This window comes from Pezoporus flaviventris, unplaced genomic scaffold, assembly GCF_033815535.1.
Source record: "Pezoporus flaviventris isolate CSIRO_AGI_PZ_B2104156 unplaced genomic scaffold, CSIRO_AGI_Pfla_v1 ptg000022l, whole genome shotgun sequence".
Taxonomy (NCBI): domain Eukaryota; kingdom Metazoa; phylum Chordata; class Aves; order Psittaciformes; family Psittacidae; genus Pezoporus; species Pezoporus flaviventris.
Genome location: NW_026892570.1, coordinates 4,898,111 through 4,922,992, shown reverse-complemented (window position 1 = coordinate 4,922,992; position 24,882 = coordinate 4,898,111). Strand labels below are relative to the sequence as shown.

At 40.0% G+C, this 24,882-nt stretch overlaps 1 protein-coding gene across 1 annotated transcript; it reads right to left on the bottom strand.

The window, feature by feature from the left end:
* Window positions 1–23,884, bottom strand: HABP4 (hyaluronan binding protein 4). The gene is given in 8 exon segments (XM_061456356.1): window positions 1–639; window positions 2,540–2,719; window positions 4,472–4,640; window positions 11,077–11,160; window positions 13,165–13,236; window positions 13,423–13,590; window positions 14,462–14,609; window positions 23,500–23,884. Coding segments are annotated over 8 exon segments (1,170 nt in total). The 5' UTR covers window positions 23,792–23,884; the 3' UTR covers window positions 1–582.
* Between the last annotated feature and the right edge of the window lie 998 nt (window positions 23,885–24,882).

Genomic DNA, 24,882 nt, shown 5'->3' with positions numbered 1-24,882 from the left:
GGGCTTTTTGTTTGTGTGGTTTTTGTTTTTTTTTTCAGACTGGATCCAAACAGCAAAAGGTCCAGTCTGCTTCTCTGACTTGTGAAAATAATACCTCAAACCAAAACCAGTGAGCCTTTATCTGCTAAACTCATAAAGAACTGCAACATATGATTGTGAAATATACTCTTCACTCAAAGAAACAGGGAAAGCAGGTTTCAAATACACAGTGAAATAGAGTCCCAGCTGCAGACCATGTTGTGCAGTTTACACTTCACCATGGTTCACATTTTCACTGTGGAGAACTTAACATAATCTCTATATACACATTTTTAAACACTGTACTCTTGAACTTCATTAGAAGCCTTGTAGTCAAGGACTGTAAGCCTTCACACAGTTTTCACAGATGGAAGCAGACACTGGACTGTGACAAGATCCCAGTCCACCAGTGTCTCTAGAACCCAACACCATTAGCAGACATCTGCAATCATTCTACATCTAATACCCAAACAGCTTTTCCAGTTGGAAGAGATTTTATCGGCACCCACATAAAACTGGTCCCTTCAGAGACTACGCTGAGATGTCACCATCCATGACTGTTCTTCACGCCAAAGCTGGAAAATCCTCAGGGTCATCAGGATTTGGAGCAACAAGCTCCACCTACAAAGTAAAAAAGAAAGCCTTATAGAAAAATGAATGCATTTCAAAAAAAACTGACAACTATAGATATGTATTTTATCCTGAAAAGGGTTAATTTTTCTTTGTATCCATCACTATCACAGAAACACTACGTATTTATTCTCAGGAGTTATGACTACTGTAATGTCTTCAGCATGAACTGATCCACGACCTGAGGAGGACCATAGGATCACAAGTTCTGCAGCACTGAAATGAAGAAAAAAAAGTAAAGCAACCTTGCCCAAAATACTGTCCATTTTTAGTAGCTGCATTATTATCTTGTTACATTCTGAGGCTACTGCACGTATCAGATTGTAGTTTTAAATTCTATGCTGTGTGCTTAAAGAGCCTTTTTCACTCAGATGAAACAAATGCATCAACTTGCTTCTGCATTATTCTATAAGTTCCCAACCTTAAACTACTTGACTCATACTAGACAGAATTAAACCAAGACCTTCATTTAGCAGAAAGAAAAAGATATTCTTTTTCAGTGCACAAATGCTGCCTTGTTTTTTTTTTTCTTGAAAGAAAATGGTCAGTAGAGGTTTTTTTTATGGTTACATTGAACACTTGTCTCATTCTGTAGGATGCTGCATGACCCCAAATTTACTTACTGATCTCACTCTCAGTAATCAAACTATTACTGTACCATACTGAAATTTGCTGTAAGTGATATAAGGCTTCTTATTTTAATTATTTTTCAATTTATATAAAAACTCATTTCAGAAACAGATCTTTATTACATCCTTTCCTCTAGTTACCATTACAGCAACTAGTAATCAGACCTTTTGAAATATATATGTTAAGAGTTGTGAGCCTGAACCAGTATTTAATTTTGGGTCAGGAACTCAAAATAACCAGGTCAGCATACTATGCGCAGGAATTAGAAACAAGTCTGTCACTACAGAAATCAGTAATTCCACAGAAAAGGGGGCAGGGACACACACACTTGTTGAGACAGTTTAGCTTAAATAATTAAGCTTTAGTCTGAGTCGCTTATAGTATTATGCTGTATGTATACAGCATAACAAACTGTACATAGAGTTTAGTATGCCATTTGCTTAGCTTTACTTGCTTAGCATGAGCAGCTAGATTTATTGAAGCCTTAGGCCATAAACTATAACTTTTGGCTGGAATAGAGTTAAGTTTTCTTAGTAATTTTCCTAGTAGCTAGTACAGCACTGTGTTTTGTCTTCAGTGTGAGAAGAATGTTGACAATACACCAAATCTAGTTGTTGCTAAATAATGTTTATCCTAGGTCTAGGACTTTTTCTAGTGTCCTGTGCTCTGCTGACAAGCAGACGCACAAGTGGGACAAACCAGAAGATAAAGAGGCTGCAGCCATCAGCAGAAGCTGCAACTCAACAAGATAAGAACAGTTAACAGCCTGCCTGTATGAAGACAGAGAAAGAATACAGTAAGGTGTTAGAAGACCCCACATCAAAAAGTCACCATTAGACTAAAAAGGCCCATGAGGGGTGGGTGAACAAATCACAAGGGTATACTTGCCCAGGGATTTCTTTGTTCAGGGCCCCTCTACGGAGACACCCAGCTCCAGCTGTCCCTTTTGCTGTACCACTCAATTATTAAATTATTTTTTCCTGCAATTGAACAACTGAGACTCTGCTGCAGGAAACCTGGGAAAGAGCCTGAAGGAGGAAGTGAGTGTGTCCGAGAAGTCAAATAGGGCACCCACCAGGTCAGTGGAACCATCTGCTGCAGAGGAACTCCAGTCCTAGCAGTTTAAGTCTTGGTTGGTGTGTGTGTAACTCCTTGAATAGCGTGTGAATGTTCAGGCAGCAGCCACTCTCCTAACACATGCACACCAACCACCAAGAAAAATCCCCGGGCAAGCAACAAGAAGACACATAAAATCCATTACCATTACTGCTGATTGAGGTCTTCTCTCCTCAACTTGTCTGCCACGACCACCACCTCGTGTTCCTCTTGATCCACGGCCAGGGCGAGGAAGACTCCCGAAATTAATATCCAGCTGAGATGTTATGTCATTCACTGGTCTTCGGAAGACAGGAGAATCATCTTCATAATCTTCCTTTTGCAACTAAAAAAAGAAATCTGGTTAAAGCCTATAGCTTCCACATACAACCTTCTCTCCTTCCCGCTATGTACATATTACAGACCAAGCAGCAGATAAATCACGACAACATCTAGAACAGAAGACAGGCCTTAACTTGCACAAGGTTTTAACTGAGGTGAGACAACCGTAGCTTCCCAGGTAGCTGGGACAGCTCCTCATTGGCTCAGATTGATTTTGTCCTGGCCACAAAATCATTCATTATCAGCTCTGTAACACTGAAGAGGATTTCCAGAAGTACTATCTATGAGGTTTTCTAATGGACAGGGGAATAAGGCTTAAGCTTACTCACTTCTACAATTATCTTGAAGTAACGGTTAAAAGGCTGCAGTAATGCACAGTATCTGGCTACTAAGCAACCTATTAGTCTGTCTGCAGCTATGAGATTACTGTTGTTTTAACTCTGGATATTTCTAGTAGCTGTAGTGGATGTAAGATTACTTCCCATCATAATTCTAATGTGCACTATAGTAACAATAACATATATGTATAAACCCATTCCATACAGTGATAAGTCACTTACTTTATTCAATGTCTAATGCAGGGATTTGACTTGTCCGTGCTACGCAGTTCCCCACAGCTCTTATTCTATGTTCACTTTGACAAGGTCCCTTGATACTACCAGATAAGAAACTTCATGGGCAAAAAGAACAGAAACTTGCATGCACACCTCATGTACTTCCACAGTCTTTTCAAAGCTTGTGAAAGATATTCACTCTACCCTTGCCACCATATCCCTCTGAGAAGGATGAAGAGGATAATGACAACTGTGACTACCAAAAGCCATGCTAAATAGAATGCAGGCCACTTCAGTATTAGCATCTGTCCCTGGAAGTGCTCAATGACCTGAAGCGATTGAGGCTTAAAAAGCTGTAAGTTTTGATATTATAACAAGACAAAGGACACTATGTGTATCTATACATGCATGCAGTCATTAAAAATTCCATTAGGCTAGACTATTTTGACATAAAAAAATCTGAAATCTTAGTAAGCAAGAATCTGTGAAAGAAGTCTCCCCTCTCACCCTAATCATACAAAAAAAAACCAAACTAGATGTTCCCCCTAAAATGGCAGTTCGAGTAGAATCATGGAATAAAAGTTAGGGAAAAAGGGGGGTTGAGGTGGGGGGGAAGCACACTGCTATAGAACAAGCTCTCCAGAGTTACTTCTAAGAAGCAGGACCCCAAAAGTGAAAGATAAAAAGCAGTACTAAAAGAATTTATGTATTCCAAATGCGCAGTGAAAGCTGTTTTTCAGCACAGATGAGAAATAGGACACTTAAAATCCAGACTAAGTTATTAACCTATAATTATATTAACCCAAGTTTAATATATACATGCAAGTGTATACTGGCAAGTAAGCTAAACAGGATTCAAAGTTAGGGTAAGTAGTGTTTAGCAAACACAAGTTTCTCTAGCAGCACTACCAGAAATCTGCCTAGGTGGCACCAGCAAGGACACAGGTTTCATATTGCTAAGTGTGAGCCATACAGTAGCACAACTTGATACATTTGTAGACAAAATAGGGGTGATGATCTGAGAAAAGAAAATGAACAGACATTAAGTTTAAAGCAAGTTTTGAGGCACATATGTCATTACAGTAATCAAGTTTAGATATTGATTTCTAGGCTGTTCAGAATGTACTAAAGCTAGTAAAAAAACAATAGAGACTGTTTCCTAATTCTGGGTATAAAGCAGGGAATCCTCAGGCAATGCTTACGTGGTTGCTGTATTTTGACTTGTGAATCACCACTGCTCTGGAAGGAACAATGGATTCTGGCTTCCGAATGTTGAATTCAGGCTTTGGTCGATTCCGTTGCTGAAGACTTTTCCACTCATCTAATGTCATTTCTTGAACTACTTCTTCCATTGTCTCTCCTTCAGGAACTCTATAGAGATTTATAGTTGTAAAATAAAAACCATTAGCTTGCAACATGCCAGGACGAACAAAAACACTAAAGATACTGAACAAAATATTTGGATTACTTCTCATCAAATTACTATCCTCAATTTCACTTACTCCCCATAGTAACTTAATGTGCGAGTCTTACATTAATGTATGTTGGAAAATATATTTAATCGCCTGCTTGAAATTACTCATATGAACAAATGCTGTCTCCAGCCTCCTGTAGTAAGTTCTGGTATTTATCTAGTCTCATTTTAAGTTCAAGCACTTCAGATTCTAGACAAAAACAGTGTGTCTTTTGATGTAACATATTCTCTACCCTACTGTTTAACACTGAATCTATAATTTTAAAACTGTATTAAAATACTCCAATTGCATGGTTTGTACTGCAGTGACTTGTACTACAGGATGACAATGAGATAGATTCATGTTTCAGTGCAGCTTTCAGCCACGGTGCTCATGCTGTAAGATCTTCTAGGTAATTATTAACATTTTCTTTGTTAATTTCATAAAATGCTTCTTTGATTTCTTTTGTCAGATGTAGTAGCATACAAGGAGACAGTATTTATCATCTGCAAAACTAGGTTAACCCTAGTCCAGTTTTAATTGGTCACAAAGTGCAATAATGATGATATATTCAAGGAAAACACATGGAATACATTGGAGTCTGCCTTGCATATAAAGACAAAAGTCCAAGGCTTTGTCTGTATTCATAAGACAAAATACATAAGTCAAAACTAAAGATTCTTCTCCACACATCAGTGCTTGACTACTCTTCTGCCATTTTTCTGAGGCTGATCAAAACCGAGTTGCCCAGAACCATCAGCTATTGGAGTACACTACGGGTGCAGCGTACCGGTATTTGAGGAAAGCCGTCTTCTACTAAGTAGCATCACATGCAGGGAACACAGCTCACTTCATCATCATAATTGCTTGCTGAGAAACAAGTCAAATACCATGAACTACAAGAAAACCTACACTGATTACTCCTAGATACTTGAGAAACCATTGCTTCCTTTTCCCACACAAAACTGTTACACATTGCAATAGCAGTCAAACTTGGTTAAGTATTTCCCTAACATTGATTTTTCCAGCAAACCCTTTCATAATTAGGTCCCTTCTAGTAGGAGAACTATGTATTTGGTTTTCCTCACTCAATCACAGTTCTAAGTCATGTTCTAACAAATGCTGATGATTTTTCCAATGTAAATACACAGCTGATCAGATGCAAGCTGTAAATTTATTTTATCATGGAAAGACACAGAGTCAAATGACAGTGAACTGTGAATTTTGCTTCTGAAGTTGTACAAGCACCCCATCAGAACACACACATCTGTTGGAAGTGTTCTGTACATTTAGAACTAGCCTGTATAAGAACAGGCCTGCTCCCTCTTGATATTTCAGAGAACAATCCATTTCTTGCAATTCAAAATGACACAGTATCTTCCTGAATAATACAGCATATGACAGGCAGAAGCAGAACTGAACAGTAATTTGGGTTCTAGAATGAACACAGATTTAAATGCAGTTTGCAGAAAAATTAAATAAAAAATATGCAAGTCCTGTACTATATGCCTACCCTCTGACATGCCTTCATGCCCTGCTCATTGAAAATTACAGCTTGCATGAACCAGAAGCTAAGGGTTAGAAGACTGGTAAGCAGTTGTAGTTCTGTACAGATTAAGAAGATCTGAAACTGTATTAGAAAGACTGTTAAGAAAAAGAACTGGTTTAGTGAGTTAAATGAAAGAAACATAGAGGTGATAGATTCAGCTGCTTCTGGAAAAACACCAACAGACAGTGTTCCATGTGCAAGAGCCTTCAGAAATAACTGCACCCCAAACATTCCAATTTGTTGTCCTCAAGAGTAAGAAGCCAGATAATTCTTTTTTCATTAATTATCTGAAGCTTCAGTTTTGAGAATGGGTGCTGGAAATGCAGGACCAGTTGCAAGCACCCAGAGGAAATAAAAAGAGAAATTACACTAATAAAAAGGGGTTCTATGAAACTGGTTTAATTTCTGCCTAAGCCACTACCCGTGGGACAGAATCAATAAATGGCGTATCTGAACTTTAGGGAGTCTTTTGTCATCCTCTCACATTAGGTTTTCACCATGTTAGGGAGACGGTATTTCAGTCCTTGGTAAGAGCTGTAGAAAGATACAGAATTGGCTGCAACAAGTATATGGAGAAGGAGTGGTCAATTTTTCAACTTGCAAAAGAAAAACAAGCATCTGAGTGGAGCTACGAGGCCAGCTCTGTGCAGTTATCAGCAGTGTAATTTTCTAAACACATCTTCTACAGCAAGAAGCTTGTGAAAGAAAAGGGCAATAGCCCAAGTGTTCAAGAATGCTGAATGACCGACCTTAGCATTTCAGTGATATGAAATGCTAAGGCCCAGTAAGTAATTCCAAAACAACCAACCAAAACAACCACCACCTGCAAGTCCCAAGGACAGGCAGAAATACATAACTCAAGCAAAAGCATCAGCTATCCAAACACAGAAAGAATAGCAAGGCAGAAGCTCCAAAAGAGGGACCCCAAACTCCCCAAACCATGCAAGAATATTGATGTTTACCCAGTCAAACTGAACTTGAAATCAACAGTATTTTTCTCTTCTGCAACAGTGTACTATCATAAAGAGATACAGTTTTATTTGGAACACATGTCACTGCTCCTGGGGTGGAACAAGGTCTCAACTGAGTAATGTCTTCTATGTGGAAACAGGCAGAAAAAGTCCAAAATAGAACTGCAAGACAGATAGGTCTAAAATACATGATCTACATGGGAAACCTTTAAAGAGATTCTGAGGAGGAAACATGCATAACAGTAAAAAAGAAGGAAACACATAACAGTAAAAAATAAATTAATTTTTGCACATTCATTGTGTTTCTCAGGAGAAAAACACCCCAAACACAGCAATTTCTATTTTCAAAGTATTGGAAAGACCAGCAAGGAACACCAAACTATCAGTAGAAGACATTAAAGTCACCTAGACAGATATGAAAAGTGGCACACATATGTCTGGTCATACCTTAAGTCACCAAGATCCCTTTTAGATCTAAATTTCTATGATTGTAAGACAACACAAGGACATTTCACTACACAGCAACTTGACTTCTCAAAAAAAAAAAAAAGGGAAAAAAAAAGTATTGCTTTGATAAGTAAACATCTATAAAGAAATGACCACTTACCTGTTCTAAAGGAAATACTAGTGGATTTACACTGCAAATGTCTGGTTTTTCAACCATAAAGAATGGTTTGATTTTTACTCCAAAGAATGGCTTCAACTGATAGGTTATTAGCAGTACAAGTGTGTTTTAGGTTGCTAAGACTCTCAAGGGGAAACACCTCCCACTAGTGAATCACAGCAAAAGGAACCTGCACATTACATTTTGGTCAGAGACTTGATGGCAGCAGGTTATTCTGGGCACCAAGCCTGCATGGAAGTGCACTCAGTGCATGACTTTCTACCTTGTAACCTTACGTATTTCAGTAACTGCTTGGTGCACATCTTCATTAATCAAGCATGCCACCAAACATGCTTACAAAATATTGTGAGACAAGGGCAAACTGAATTCACAGTGCAAGCACATACCGAAACACCAAACAGGACTCTTCAGTAATGGTTCCTACAGCCTCACTGCTTTCAATGGATGACCATAAACCTCTACCTACGCCTTGTTTACTGTGCATTCCTTTCTAGCAGGAACCACTCTATGTGAATACAATAACATGCAGGAGAAATACCCATGGCACTTAGCTATATGGCTGATTATTTTAATTAAAAATAATGATAGCAGGTCTTTTTCAGAACGTTTTTTCAGATTCAGATATACAAAGTGAATTCTTACTCAGTTTTTACCAAGAAATCAATTAGATCAATCTTTCCTATTAGACACAATCTACAGGAGTTAAACACGGTCATACCAAGCAGCAACTGTACAAGTTAACTATAGAAGAAAAACACTGAACCAAATCCTGATGAAGAGCTGGCCTGGTCTGTAGATAGCTGCCTGTCACTCTTAAACAATCAACCAAAAAAACCAACCAACCTCCCACCACCCAACCCCCAAAAGAAACAAACAAAACCCCCAAAACCAAACAAAAGGTAAATAGCCCTGCAAACTTGAAGACAAACTTTTGAAGTTTCCTATTAAATGACCAGAAGAATATTCAGCTCCACCAAAAAGACAGTCCTGTGTGAAGAAGTGCAAGCAAGCCCCATAGAATAAATACTAACTCTGCAAACACCTTTGATAGGAATTGATCAGGCTTTGTCATACTGAGTAAAAAGAAAAATCTATTCATTTGAATTACCAGTCAACACAAGCATGTTACATTGTTCAGACAGTGAAAACAAGCTCAACTGAAAGCACCTGTGAGGAAAGCTTATACTGCTGTGTACTTGTACATTCTATACTTACTGCTTGCAGCAAAAATACCCCAACTTATTAGCATGGAGTTTGGGATACTATAAGCAGAAATAGATATTGTTGATATATTCAAGAAAACGCGAAGATATGGAAAAAAACACCCTTGATTTATATCGTAGAAGAATTAAAGAAACTTCCCCCCATTTCTTTTAAATGGAAGCAGTTACAATAGGAAAGACTGTAAAAGAAGAAACAATCCAAGTCTTCCATCTCTTCCTCAATGCAAGCACAAAATTGCAATCAAGCTGTAGGCAAGAAAAGGATTCTTTGGAGTCGCTGCATTTAAGAGTCAAAATGAGAACGATCCTAGCAGTAGCTTAAGCAAACACACATCCTACACCCCAGTATTGAGATTGCAGCAAAAGCAGAAGGTAATCTAGTTAGAATATTTTGATGAGGTGTTTTACCTGCCAGAAGCCAGCACCTCTGGAGAGCAGGGGCAACCTAAACAAGTAACACCTTAAAATACATCCACCAGCTCTTGTTTCTTAATATTAAAAGAACAATTTAAAAATATTCCACCTTGTTAAGGTGTATGCCATACAATCCTTCCTAATTACCTACATGATATTCACACATCTCCTATTATAAAACACATAGTCAGCAAGCTGACACTATTCCCACAGGTAAGTGCAATGAGGTATATGCAATTTGTATTTTGTATACAGATTTCTAAGTCTTCAGGACACTATTTACCACACTGGAAACATACACAAACCAGAACTTTGTACTTGGAGGTTACTTGCACTTTTTAATCTTACAGATTTCAATGGACTATTCCTAAACAAAGATTTCTTTAAAAACATGAGGAGGAGTAAAATCTCTAGAAAGGTTCACAGTCTGACTGAATACCTATTGATTCCTGAGAAAGCAAAAAGAATTAAAGGCAACTGGAAAAAATATCTGACTGAATCTGCCACTTTTCTCATGCCTTATGCTCTACAAGGGACTGACATCAGGATGTATCTACAAAGAGCCTGGAGTGGAAACACGGTAAGTCTGAAACAAATAAAAAGTACTTGTAGCTGGCAATTAAACAAAACCAAACTGAATAACTGTTCTCATATTTAGCTAATACCATGCATTTTTGATAGTTTATGTACATTATGCATCCAACTTTAAGTTAGTCTAGATACAGTTTTCTGGAAGCCCAATCAGTTAATTTCAGAGACAGATTTCCTCCTATATAACTGTTCATTAAAAGCCAGTTTAAAATTTAAAAGAATTGAAACTGCATCAATTCCACTTCTTACAAGAAATTAACAAAGCCACTAATAACTGGAGCTGCACCACTAGGTCAGAAGGACCTATTCACCACATGCTATTTGATTATTCTTTGAAGTCTTTTACTTGGACAAGACTGCCCAGTTACTTTTTCTTATGGCAGTGTTTATTTGCTGTAAATTCTCATTGGACACTGATCATAATGAAAGCCAGAAAACTGGTAGATTTCTCTCTCAATTTCCCTACTCCTAAGGCTCAGTGCAAGATTATTTCCAACAAGTTTCAAGCTCTGAAGAGGCCCTTCATGAGTATGTGACAACTGCATGGTAGTAGTGACTGATGAATACTGACTTACAGAATTTTATCTTAGTGTATTTTGATTGTGTTTGTATGACTGCATAGGCATCTTCAATCCTTTTTCCTCATAGAACTTCAGAAAGCAGGGTAGTTTTTACAAACAGGCCAAATTAAAAGGAAACAGGCAATATACAGCTCCTTCTTAAATCATCACCAAATCTTAGGAACTTAAGGATCACTAGGCAACCAAATGCAATCTGCAGCTGTATAAACCAAGCTTTTGTGAAGAATTAGAGATGCATTTTCATGATTCACACATATAGACAAAGCTTTTGTATTTTTGAAGTGTGTAGTAGCAAAACTTCACAGTTCCATTTCAAGTGTGTCTCCCAATACAAGTGTATCAGTAAGTCAATTGTTTTTTTTTTGCATTTATAAAGAAAATACTGTAGTGAGACTATACTTGTTCAGAGACTCTCCTCCAGATGCCCCTGGCTGCTCATCTGTTTTTGCAGTTTCTTCCATAGGAGCAGTCTGTTCCATCCCACTAAAATGGTAAACAAATAAGCAAAAAAGAACAATAAACAAATGCATTAGAAAAAAAGCCCTTGCTGATCCATACACCATTTTTTCCAAGCATTCCTTGAGACAGAAAAAAAAAAAAAAAAAAAAGAGGAAAACTCCTCTAGAAACATAAGCAGAAAGTAGACCTACTAAGTGACTAGTGAGGCAATATCCTGGGTTCAGCAGTAGCAGTCATTTTTCTCCTTCTTAGTAGCTGCTGCAGTGCTGTGTTTTTGACTTTCAGCCTGGGAACAGCGCTGATAACACCGATGTTGTTAGTTGCTGCCCAGTAATGTTGAGTCTGACCAAGGACTTTCTGAGTCTCATGCTCTGCCAGGGAGGAGGGGAAGCCGGGAGGAAGCAGAGATAGGACACCTGACCCAAACTAGCCAAAAGGGTATTCCATACCACAGCACGTCATGCCCACTATATAAACTGGGGGCAGTTACCCGGAAAGGTTAGATCACAGCTCAGGTTGGGCTGGGTATTGGTCGGCAGGTGGTGAGCAGTTGCATTCTCTTCCCTTGTTATTTCCCTTATCATTATTATCATTGGTGGCATCAGCAGTGGTTTGTGTTATACCTTAGTTACTGGAGCATTCTTATCTCAACCCCTGGGAGCTACATTCTTTCAGTTCTCCTCCCCATGCCTCCAGGAGAGGGAGGAGGAAGTGGGGGGGGACTGAGTGAGTGGATGCATGGTTCTGAGTTACCGGCTGGGCTTAAACCACAACAGGCAACTAACAAAACGAGAAGCGTAAGAAAAATCTGACTTCTGTGTACTATCAAAATAAGTGAAAAGCATGCATGAAGACAAAATAATTCAACAGTAAACAGTAACACCAGTACTTGATTACAGCTTATTACTGGTGTTTGGGTTTGCCTTTTTGTTTCTTCTCTCCTATTAAAATGGTAAAATTTATACTTATTTTTTTCCGTAACATGGACATAAGTTACCGCTCTCATTTGACAGTGAACAAGCACTTAATTTTAAATATGTATGCCTACCAACAGAATGAAAGAAACATAACTCTAATGCATCATTGAGCACAATTAAGGCACAGACATGCTTTCTGAATTGTTTAGACAACTCCAATTTAATGCCTCTTCTACCACACACACTACATCACAAGAAAGCATTGGCATCTCATGTTTGTATCAAGTTCTGACGCTACTGAACTAAAAAAAAATATAACGGATCTTGAATTTCTTGTATTTTATGAAGTTCACACAACCTTCCCTGACATCCTATAGAAGATGGTTTTGTGATTTTGGTCAGCTAGTTTTGTGCTGTCACCACAGAATTATGTTAAGCTAGTTGATCCTTCATTTTGAGAAGTAACCTAACCAATCTTTTAGTAAGAAATTTTATAGAAGAGATGGAAGTTAGTACAACCTTTCATGAGAATGTGGAATATTAAGTCTGAAAATTATTATCCATCAAGGCTGTATTTTTCAGCCTTTTAACCAGATTGTCTGAATCCACCATTTAAGTTTAAAAAAAGTTTGTGGGTTGTTTTTTTTTCTTTGGTTGGTTGGTTTTTTATTTACAATTTCATGAATCAGTGTGCCTATGGCTACAGATTTTTGCTGTAAGTTCAAAGTGCTGCCTTTTCCCTGTCCTTTACCAGCCTTCAGTTAAAGAGTTCTACATATATATAAGAACAAAAGCTACTGAAAAGAGTAGCGTATTGAGAAAAAGTCATATTGAGACTATTGAGAAAAATCATAGCTCATTTCAGCTAAAAGATTTGGCCCCCGTAAAAAAAAAAAAAAAAAAAAAGAAGAAACATCACCCATGCCTTTGCTACAATTTAATCTTTCCAATATGAAGCAGGTGAGGCCAGAAAACTGCAAAACTACATTCATCAAAACAACTAATAGAACGCAAGACTCAAAATGTACATGAAATCACTGAATGGAACATGATAATATAAGACGGACCATATCAAATGATGATCTATGACAGGCACAAGTTTATCTTTTACCTTGTATCATCTTTAACTCTTCTCCAGCTGTAAGCTCCACTTCCACCCTTTTTGTCAGCTGCTTTCACTCCTCTAGAGAGAAAAGAAGGGTTCTGTGAGTTTAAGAGCTTGTTTTCATTAGGACCTCAAACTAAAACCAGCACTGACTTTTTGCCAACCAACCTGGATATAGAAGAAAGGATCAGAATATACAGGAGACACTACTGCAGTGCTGGCTGTTACTTACTTGTACACCAAATAAGAAGCAGCACACAGAACACTTATATTTTCACATTCCTGCTTTGTATTTCAAACTCCCATCTTCCTCTCTGATCAAAGTCATCAAAACTTCTGTTTATTCCACTACCTCTTCCTCTACCTCACATTCCACCTTCTCTGCCACAACCTCTTACTGGCCTTTCATGGTGGTCTAATCTTTCAGTTGATCTAAAATCAAGATTTCTAGTCAGATTTTTGTTCAGACAGAACAGTTGAAGAAAAAAAATTGCATGGTTGTATTTGTGCAGCTGTGAGAGACATCAGAGTGTTAGAGCTACCACTCAATGTTTAGAGCACATCTTTACACAGTACAGTTGTGTTAGTTTTGTCATTAAAAATAGATATAAACTGAATACAAATAACAGGAATGGAAAGTTCAGCTGTTTATTGGCAACACTGAAAACATCCAAGAAGTTAAATAATACATTATAAAACTGTCAAATCGTCATCAGCTTTATCAGTCAATAGCCCACTCTCTAAACACAGACGCATATGCAACTGCTAAAAATTTCAGGGAACTTGTTAAATACCAACTATTGTGATACAAAGTAAGAACAGACATGCTCTCAAGCATTAAGGGTTTAGGCGGGCTTTTATAGTACTTGTAAGGAAAGCAAAATGGACATGCATTCACTATCCAGTAGTGAATAGTGCAACAAAAGTTTATTTTCAGTTTGAATAGTAAAATCCATTCAACTTGGAGCCTGCACCACATGTTCTGCAAAGCTTGAATGGTATGAGAGCTCAGACATGAACATTTATGCTGCAGACTAGGAGTTAGGTTTTCACATTCTCACACTGTTCAGTTTTGCCTTATATTTCTAACATTTAACACAATCATTCCAAATCCACCTGCAAGGAAGCTGAAGTTGCAGCTCTGGTGGGCAAGAACCAATCTTTCAGCAAATCTACACATTAATGCAACCATACCTTTAAGTTACATCTGGCTACTAGATCTGTTTTAAGGTTAAACCTTTCCCTTCCCAACCCTGTGCAGACCCTCCACAAGGCACCTTACTTCTCCCTCTATGATACATACCTTTCCACTGTAGGTTCCACTTGTCTTTCTGTTTCATTGGCACAATATTTTCCGAAATATGGTCTCTCTTCATTTTTGTCTTGTTTCACCTCTGCTCTTCTGTTATTGAATCCTTGCTGTTCTCCCCAGTAGGGTGCTCGCTTCTGGCCTACACAAACACACACATACGGATTACTAACAGTTTAGTAGTAACTGAATTGCAGTTATCAAACTACTAACTGAAATGAGCTGATTACACCTTACAGTCTTCTGCAAGCCCACCCAAACCAAAAAGCACTTAATGTTGCCAGACTCTCTGTTTTAAAGACATTCAATTACTTTCCCTTTTGTATCGATCAGGAAAAAAATATTATGGATATTGACAACAGCTCACACATTTTCAGAAAAAAGATAGGCTACAGAAAAACCTCATTTTGCTCTCAGAAATGGAGAACAAAAACTGTTGCTCTCATGTTCTCTCAAAGATCTTGCTAGTGTACTACAGAGCAAAAAAGGTGGGAGAAAGAGAAGGACTGTTAGACCTTAGTTGTCTGTCATAAGACAAGACACCTCTTGCCAAATGAGCTGAATTTAGAGGTCTGAGCCTGCACCTTTTCTTTAAGCTCACGGTTACAGTATGCAATAACCAGAAGAGGGTCACCTCCTTCTGGTACTTTTCTCTGAAATACAGGACCATTCACCTACATGAGAAGTCACTGGGTTTAAGTGGCAGAAACCCAAGCATTAAGTACAAAGACTCCAACACCACGAATTGTCAAAATGTCAATATATTTCAAGGTAAAACATATTTAAGCTTTTTGTGGGTTTTTTTTCAGCCACTGTCAGGGTTAAGGAGGAACAGGTTGGGCAGGGTGAATGCACAGAAATTGTGTATTATAGGAGAGAATAAACTGAGGTTATCCACTCAACCCATACACATATATAGTACATAAAAGAAAAAAAAGTCTATTCTACCACACAATATTGAGACAAAATTAATTCATAGCTCCACAGAAATGCCCTATAAGATCTCTGATGAAAGCTTCAGTGGCAAGCATGAAGACTGTAACATCACCTTTAAAAACAAGGCCTCAAAGAATTACCCACTCAGCAAATAAGGTACAAGAATGATAAAACAAGTTTGTTATGCAGTGAGGACGGTCATATCTGTACACAAAGGACAGTTTTGTCTGTGCTGGAGAAGTAACATAAGCTTTGCTTTTCTTTAAAGTACACACCACTTGACATAAGATACTCCAGTAATTTTCCTCAAGGTTTGAAGTTTCTCAGCCCTCACAGCAACAAGCATACTTGCATCCCCAAAAAACTACAATGTATACTCCGGATAAAGGGCAACTTTTGAAACCAGTTTCTGAGGAAGCCTTTCAAACCAGGATGTTTCAATAAATAGCAAAACTTTAAAGTACATAGAATTGTACATACTGTACATGTCTACTCGATACAGATCTCAACTACACCACCAACTATACAAGTGATAATTCCAAACCAGAATCTTGCTGTGGAAAGAGTGACTGATTTCTGACCTAATGTTTAATTATTTTGTTTGGATATGAATGCACAAGTGCAATACAGAGCACATTTTTATTTATTTTTCAGTTTCTCACTGGCTATCAGAAACATCAGTTATTCTAAACAGATTAACTTGGCAAGAATGCACTAGTCAGAGACCACCTTCCCCTAAGCACTTACTATTAACCTCAATTACACCTTCCGATTCGAAGAGCTCCTTAAAACAAGTAAAGCAATGCCAAAACATTGAGGTGCAAAAGTAATTTTAAAAAGACAGTCTTCAGTTCTGTTACCCAATACCACTTAGAAGTAGTTCAAAGTCTTTTTGCCAGATATGCCAGTGTATTATGTGTCACTAGCACTGATCACACTAGACACAACAGTCACAACTACTCTGACTTCAGCGCAAGGCTATTTCACTTTTTTCTAGCTGGTGGCTATAATTACTACAGATGGATTCTAAACACTAGAAAGGTGGCACTTATTACCTGTATAAAAACACTTTTAAACTGGTTTGACAGACATGCAGCAGTGGCTTAAAGCAGTATGCAGCAACTACACTTCACTAATAAGCCAAGTCACCCTCAAGGCAGAAGCTTGTGAATCAGTTCAAACACCAGCACACCTTTCAGCTCTGCATATAAAGGCAAACTAAACTGGAGTTTGACAGCAGTGACAGCATAACCTATTAGGATTTTAATCCTCTGCCGTATGTCTGTCCCAGTGCAGGCTCATTTTTATTTTGGCAGCTTAAGGCCACCTACACTTTTTTCTTTTTTTTTTTTTTTTTTTTTGGGGGGGGGGGGGGGAGAGGGAAAGAAAAGAAACCACAAACCAAGAATAAAAAACAACCACTGGCAAAACAAAATCTTTGTAGCAATGCCACAACAGCTTTCACTTAAAAGGAACTGGGCTATGCTTTGAATGCTCATTAACTACCTCTTCCAAGTACACCCTGGTATTGTCTCCTTGTTTGCATATATAGCCTGGTAAGCAGGTTTTCTTCAAACCAGGAAAAAGAACAACAAACAGCAACCCTCTGGAGTATTGTAGATCATCTGCTTGAGGTCCTACAAAGATCATGCTGAAAGCTGAAGGTCATTCTTTCAAAGCTACCAAGTTGAGCCTCTCTAAGGTGGTTTTCCTGGGTCTTACATCTGCAGTCTGTATTCAGCTGAAGATGTTGACCACCATTCCCCACTTCAACACTGCTTCCCTGGGAAGTTACTGCAGCAGTGCAGTCCGTCAGCTGAGTTGCATGTCACTTTATAAACCGAGGAATCAGAAATCTGATGCTTAAGCTGTTCCCACAGACTCAGCTTCCCCACCCCAAGAACCAGCTGAACTATTATTATAAAGATATCTGTAAATACTAGAATTACAAGGTACTAGAACTAGGCTAAGGAAAAAGGTCCAGTTTTATGAGCCATTGGTAAAACTCTAAATCATACAGAGCTAACGTACTTTAGTTTTCACCTTCCCTACAACAGTACGTTACTATCAGTACTAGTTTTGTTTATACTGCAGCATTTTAATAGACTTTCTAGAGAGATGTTTTTAATAAGCACATATCACAGAACTCACACTGGGAATGAAAATTTTACTTTTAAGACCTGCATTGTCTTGTTTCTCAGACAGTGGCTATCTATGTATTAACAGATGGATTCAAAACAACACAGTGAAATCTAGCTGTCCTTGCACTGTTGTCATCTAGTTCTCACCAAATTTCTCTAACCATATAATCTGTCCTTCCACAAGCAAGACTTTTGCTTGGGAAGAGACAGTTTTTAAGGCTTTGTGTGCTCATGCCTTTTTTTTCTCATCTTAAAACTAAAATTTTTTAAAAATATAAAAAATAATAATAATAAAAAAATTAAAAGGTTGTGTGCAGTAAACCTTGACTTTGGATAAACACCACAAGAAGTCCATCTTGCAACTGCCATCAGTGACTACAAGCTAGATCAGGAATCTTGCTGTTTCCCCCATTCCTTCATGTAAGGAGCACAGCAGGTGATGATGGCAGCTAGCATGCAGTTCACAGGCTGACAGAGGTTACTGCTGTAAAGAACACCAAAGCCTTGCCTTCTGACCTAACATCCAGCTGACAATTCTTCACCTTCATGCTTTATGAGTCCTCACAAGCCTGAGACCAGCACATCTCACCAAAACAGGTGACACTCTAACCAGTAAGACAATTCCATCAGTACTCCATTTCTACAAATGCAGCCTGGGATGAAGAAGTGCCAAACAAGGGCTTATTTCTATTTTGCTCAACTAGCCCAACAGGAACAGAGCAAAGTCAGAGTGTAGCTTTGATTCAGTTAGGATGAACATTAGACCAAAGAAAGTAGCCAGGCAAAAGACATGATATATCTTATAGCATGTATTTGAAAAAAAAGAGAAAAGCAATGACAAAATGCTTTCCACATGGTAATCTACCCTCAGAGGTTTTCTGAATTAAAGACTATAAACATTGATTTATGCAGGACAGATCCACAGATGGGCTGCCATGTCTTTACCTGGACTCCTGTCAGAATAGGTAAATGCTTTGATATATCAACATCACCCTACAGCAATAAGGGCCACAGGTCAATAATAGTCTCTATAGAAAAAAGCATTCTTTCCCCTCATTTCACAAAATTTGACTTACATTATATCCCTTTATTTCTGCAAAATAAGAATCAATACTCTTTGCCTTCTCCAAGTCTCACCTGCAGTTCTATGCACATTCCTTTTGCATCCTCAGATATCTCTTCTCAAAACAAAGCCCTTGATTTAAATTTCTCCCAATGCAGAAATAATTCTCTAAGTTTAATTCATCACTCTAATGTTTTTTTTCTAGCTTTAGCGTGTTTGAGGTGAACAAAAGAGCAGACACACTTACAAGACATTGGAAAGTAAGATTCCTTCAAAGGCATGACAATTCCTTTTCCATTTTCCCTGCTACTGCTACCCCAAGAATCCCCAACATTTGCTTCTTTCGGACATGGCAACTGGAGATAGACCTGCTGTCCTACTCTTTAACAGTCCAAATAACTTCAAGCTCTTGTTCATTAACTAAAATAGTCTGAATAAGAAAAATCTTCACATGGTAGTACAGTTTGCAATGCTGCCCCTCACCTCAATCAAAGTTCTCCCATACGTATTACTTTACCCTTACTGATAGTGAATTTCCTCTGTCATTTTATAACTCCTTTACAATATGTAACTTGTGTCATTGCCCTGTAACTCTTCTTCTATTGTGCTATACAACCTTGTACCAGCAAACTTGGTTATTTATTGGTTCTATTTTTCTCTCATAGGTCTTTCAGCAAAGTCTTCCCACCCACCTACATACACACACAGACACACACACACACAAGAAAATAACTTAAACTGTGCTTAATTTTTTTCATTTCAGACAAGTTCCAGGTGCTTTGTAGATGTTAAAACAAAGCTGACAACAGCACAACCATTGGTCCTAAATTCAAGTCTCTCCTTCATCTTATTCCAAGACACCCTTCTTTCCTCTTCTTTCAGCTTAACTTTAAAATTGAAAAATCTGAGCCTCATGAAACAATTTAGTAGGAGGAGAAGAAGAAAGTACAAAAACCAAACAGGAGTACTGCTCCAGTTTGTCTGGAATGAGGGCAAGTGGAGAAATAATTCAAGGATCTCTGTTATTAATTATGGCTGCATGCAAACACACTGCTTCATTATCATCTCAGTAACACAATGATACCTATACATGTACAACTCATCTTCCTTTACAGTAAAGCTGCATAACTGGAAACAGTAAAAATAATTCACACTCTCAGGGACACATTTTTCTAAACTTGAGAGTGCAGCAGATGTAAGACTGCACAGACAATCTTATCTCCTCCCCTTCACATGTGTGTGTTCACATGATTTTGATTTCAAACTTCAAGCTATTAATTTTGTAAACTAAAGCATGGCTAATTATATGATTTGCAGAATAATACTCCAGTATCTGAAAACACACACACAAAAAGGCTTCAGCTACTGCATATACCACACCAAAAAGAGACACATGCAGTTAAGACTCCATTCTGTGGTACATTTTGGTTTCATGTGTGCCAGTACTCAATCACAGAATTGCCTACTGCAGCTTTCCTCTGGGCAACCTTATGACTATGTAGCTGAAAGAATGCTATTGGAAGAAGTTATTTCAAATATGAAAATTGCAATCAGTACAAGATAAAATTCCCCTGAAACATTCCATGCCATATTAATTTTTAAAACAGTAGCTAAAAACTCAAACATACAGTATCCAGTATTGCATCTAAATGTTACATAAACCATCAAATTTACATGAAAGAAGAAAAACTTTTAGAGGTATCAGCAACAAATTTTAGAGATTTCAACAGGAAAGGGCTTATTACTGCATGATCAACACATTTAATTTGCCTGGACTGGTGAAGAATGCAAACTCTGCAACTGGGCCTTTTGAACAAAGAGCTGGCAAATGCAGTTTGGCCACTGTGCTAAGAATGAACTGAGTTAAGAGTAAGAGGTACAATTATAAGAGCTGTAGTATCTACAAACAGCCTTTACCCAAATCCTTACCATACAGCATAAAAATCACTGAACACCACAGTCAGTAAGGGAGAAAGAAATACATCATGTATATAAGGAGGAAGTTCTTTACTGTAAAGGTGGTGAGGCACTGGAATGAGTTGACCAAGGAAGCTGTGAATGCTCCATCCCTGGCGGTGTTCAAGGCCAGGTTGGACAGAGCCTTGGGTGACATGGTTTAGTGTGAGGTGTCCCTGCCCATGGCAGGGGGGTTGGACCTTGGTGATTTTAAGGTCCTTTCCAGCCCTAACTATTCTATGATTCTATGTTGATTAAGGTGAAAAGGATAGGTTTTGATGGGCTATGGAATACGAATCCATTTTCTCCTTAAAGACAGATTCAAAAATAGTTGTGTCAATTCATAATAAATAGTTTGGATTCTGCAAGTCAAAGTACTGGATTATCTGGCAAAGTCCACTTGGGAGGCTTGTTTCAAACTGAAAACATCTCTAGAAAATAAGTAAAAATTCCCCTAGAAAAGGCAGTGAAGAATTAACCAAAAACCAAACCAAAAATAAATATCAACTCACAGAGCTTTGTGAGTAAACCTTCCACTCAAACTTCAAAACATAACACTGAAAGAAGCCTCTCAGACTACTGTAAAAACTTTTCTCTATTTCAAGATCAAAGACTAGGCCTGCTTCAAGTCTCTCTAAAGGTAAAGACTATTTTGTTCAGATTTAATATGCTGAAGAAATAATACAATAATAAAACAAAAAATTGTGAAACTTCTAACAAGACTTTTTGTAACCCAAAAAAGCAAAACACCCAGTAATGTGAAAAAACAGTTTGGAGGTGGTCCAATGGAGGCCCATGAAGATGATCAAAGAGCTGGAAAGGCTGCCCTATGAGTAAAGGCTGAAGGAGCTAGGTCTCTTCTCCCTGGAGAAGGCTCAGCTGGGCGACACATCACAGTGTTCCAGTACTTGAAGGGCAGCTACAGAGTGCAGAGAGGATGAAGGCTTCTATCTTCACAAGAAGCCATGTGGAGAAGACAAGGGCTAACACGTACAAGCTGCATGAGGAGAGTTTTCATCTGTTACCAGAAAGAAATTTGTAACAATCATTCACTGGAACAACTCCACCAGAGCCATGGTGGAGTCCCCATCACTGAAGGTTTTCCAAATGCAATGAGACAGGATGCTAGATGATCCCTTCTAGGCTGCCTTTCCCAGGAAAGGTTGGACCAGGCAATCCTTTGAGTTCCCACTCCACCTGGCTGATCATTTTAAATTAGCAAGCAACCAGTTAAAACAAGGCATGTGTGCCTCATCTCTCTATATGAGAAACTAGGTTTCTTAATATCAAGGTAGTAGAAAACAGTCAAAACCACTCCACAGAGTCACTGTGTACTATCATAGAATTACACTCAGAACCTGTGTGCTTAAGATAGCTATAAACAAGTGGAAGGTAAAAGATGCTCTTCACATACTTCTAACACTCCTGGCAGGTTACCAATAACCACCAGCTCTTGCTCAAGAACTTTTTCATCAAAACTTGAGACTTTGAGGTTCACTGAACAGGCCTCTTCACCTCCATTTAATACCCACAGCAAAGTATCCCTTAAGTAAAATAAGCCTGTTACTAATGTGACTGTTGGTCTTACAGGCAGAGATCCATGACAAAGTCACATAACAATCACAGATGAATCTCAAAAGGCAAGTTTCATACCACTGTCCACAGGGACAGTGACAATTTAAGATCATCCTCTGCAAAGATGAATATTAACCAGTGCTTATGTGGCACTGAAAAAGTCTCTGATGCACAAGGTGAAATAATTGCTGTTGGAACAGTGTAATACTGTAAGTCTAAGAAATAAGAACTGATAACACTGGCAATGTCTTGATGGAGCAATAACCCAGACTGAAAGGCCACACCTTTTTCTAGGGAATTAAAACACACAGTACAATCACTATGAATTTAACAGGAGCTTTTACTACAGGAAAAGATCGGTATCTTAATGTGTTAAGCTCCAATGCCTGCGGTAGGTGAATGGGAATTTACAACTCAAGAGGGTAAAACCAGAGTTTTTGGACACAGTGTGTAGAGCCAGACCTCAAATACTTTAGATACTGAATCCAGCAGCCTGGGGCTCAATACCAGGTAAGTAATAACAGCAAGACTCACAAGAATAGAAGACTCCAATTGCGAGGAGACATTGCCCAGCAAAGCCTTCAGCTACAAAGAAAACTGTGACATACAAAAGCCGAATGGTTCCCTATTCCCTTGAAGAAACATTCTGCATTACAACCTTGCAGCTGACAAACAGCCTAGACTATTCCTCAACACCGTGCTAAAGAGTTCTTCTAGCAGGTAAGTTTTTATTCAAATGTTTGTGCAACAATGCAAGCTTAAGGCAAACTAAGCGCAGATTCCCGGGCATACTATAACCCCGAGGAAGCTAAAGTACCAGAAGACTCAGAGGGACCAAGAAAATAAGTCTGCAAGCATCCGACACCAAAGGTAAACGGCCACTGACGAAATGCATCATCAGGGATGCTAAGGGATGCTAAACCAGCAAGAAAACTACAGGTGCCGGGGTGGCAGAGTTAATGCTCTTTCATCTGTCTCTTACATCTACTTCCGAAGTTCTCGTTTGCTCTTCCGAAGACCCATTTACCTTCCGAAGCCCCCCCGGGTAGGATGGGAGAGCTCCCACGACGGCCCCGCAGCTCGGCTCCGCAGTGACGCCCAGCTGTCCCTGTCTCTCCAAGGGGACTTTCAGGTACCCACTCACAACGGCAACCCAATGAAATCGATCTTCTCATTACCGCAGCCACAAGCGGCGGAACGCCAGGACTGCTGAAGGGAGAGGCAAGGCAGGCGCGGGGCCAGCCGCGACCCCCGCCACGCTGCATGGCCCTCTGCCTGCATCGGCACCCGACTCCCACGGAACACCGGCTGCCGGGCCGCTCGCCCCGCCGGACCCCACATCCCCCGCCCCGCCGCCGTACCGGTTTCCAGCGGCCCCCAGGGCACAGGGGGACTCCCGGACTGCTTGCGCTGCTTCTGGGACTCCCTCTTGCCGCCGCCCGCCCTGCCGCCAGGACCGGCTGTCCTGGCGGCTGCCGCCGCCGCCTCTTCTTGCTGCTTCTTGCGTTGTTGCTGGCGGCGCTCGGCCTCGCTCAGGATGTCGAAGGGGTCTGACTCGTCGTCCAGGAGCTGGTAGAAGCGGTTGGCGATGGAGCAGCCAAAGCTCTCCTGCATCAAGGCAGCCACCGGACTGTCCACCGTCCCCTGCATCATCGTTCCGGACAACTGACCCTATCCCCTTCCCTACCCGCGGTCCGCTCCGGGGCTGCAGCTGAGGTGACCACGAAGCACTACACGCCGAAAACTACCGCGCCGAACCCGGCATCGGCTCAGCACTACCCGGGCCAACGCTCCATTGCCAACACCGGTGCCGGCGCCCCGCCCTTCACCGAGCCGCGAAACCAATGAAACTCCGCAGCTGCGAGAGGAACCGCAACCGCCACCTATCGGCGGCGCCGGGCCCACCCACAGCGACACGCTCAACCAATAGCGCGAAATAACGGCAAGAGCGAGCGACCAATCCGCAATACCGCCTTTAGGCTTCGCCTCGCCCCTGATGTGCTGCTACGGTAAATTAGCGTGCGGCGCCTGCACCGTCAGTAATGGCGCACTGACCAATTGGGTGTGCTGCTCAAGGAGCCCGGGAGCAGCAGTTATGCATGAGCCATGGCATTGCTCAAGCTGCTTTCGCGCGCTGCCCGTCGCTGGTAAGGGGGTGGCAAAGAGCCTCCGTGAGTGCATGCCTGGGTAGGCTCTTCAGTAAGAGTCTGGAATGTAATGTCTTCGCATAACTGTCCCAAGGGTCTTCTGATACAATCCACATCCACTAACGGCTGACTTTAATGAAACGCTGCACTGGGAGCTCTCTGTGCAACTCTGCTTCAAGCACCCAGCACGCTTTCACAATTTCACCTGGTATTCCCTCGAAGTGTTCTAATTGCCTCTTTCCGCTTGAAACTGCGGTGGTGTTGGTTTCTTAAATTGGTGGACGCCTGCCGGCATAACAGTTTACAAATGCCGCACAAGGGTGAGACATACAGGTTCTAGAGTCTAACACGGAAAGCTGCTCTGTTCAGCAAAACCAGCAGAGCCCCCAGGCCATCAGTAAGCCCCGTATGATGCGAGAGTGTACATGCAGACACCCTATGACTAGGAGCCATGTGGGTCAGTGCCAGCAATGCTTGGAGTGAGCTGCAAATCCTTTTCCCAACTCTGAAAACCAACAGCACAAACACTCCTGGAGACTCAACAAGGTTCATTCACAGTGTTCAGTGGACAGGCAGTTGTGCAGGCAAACCACCCCT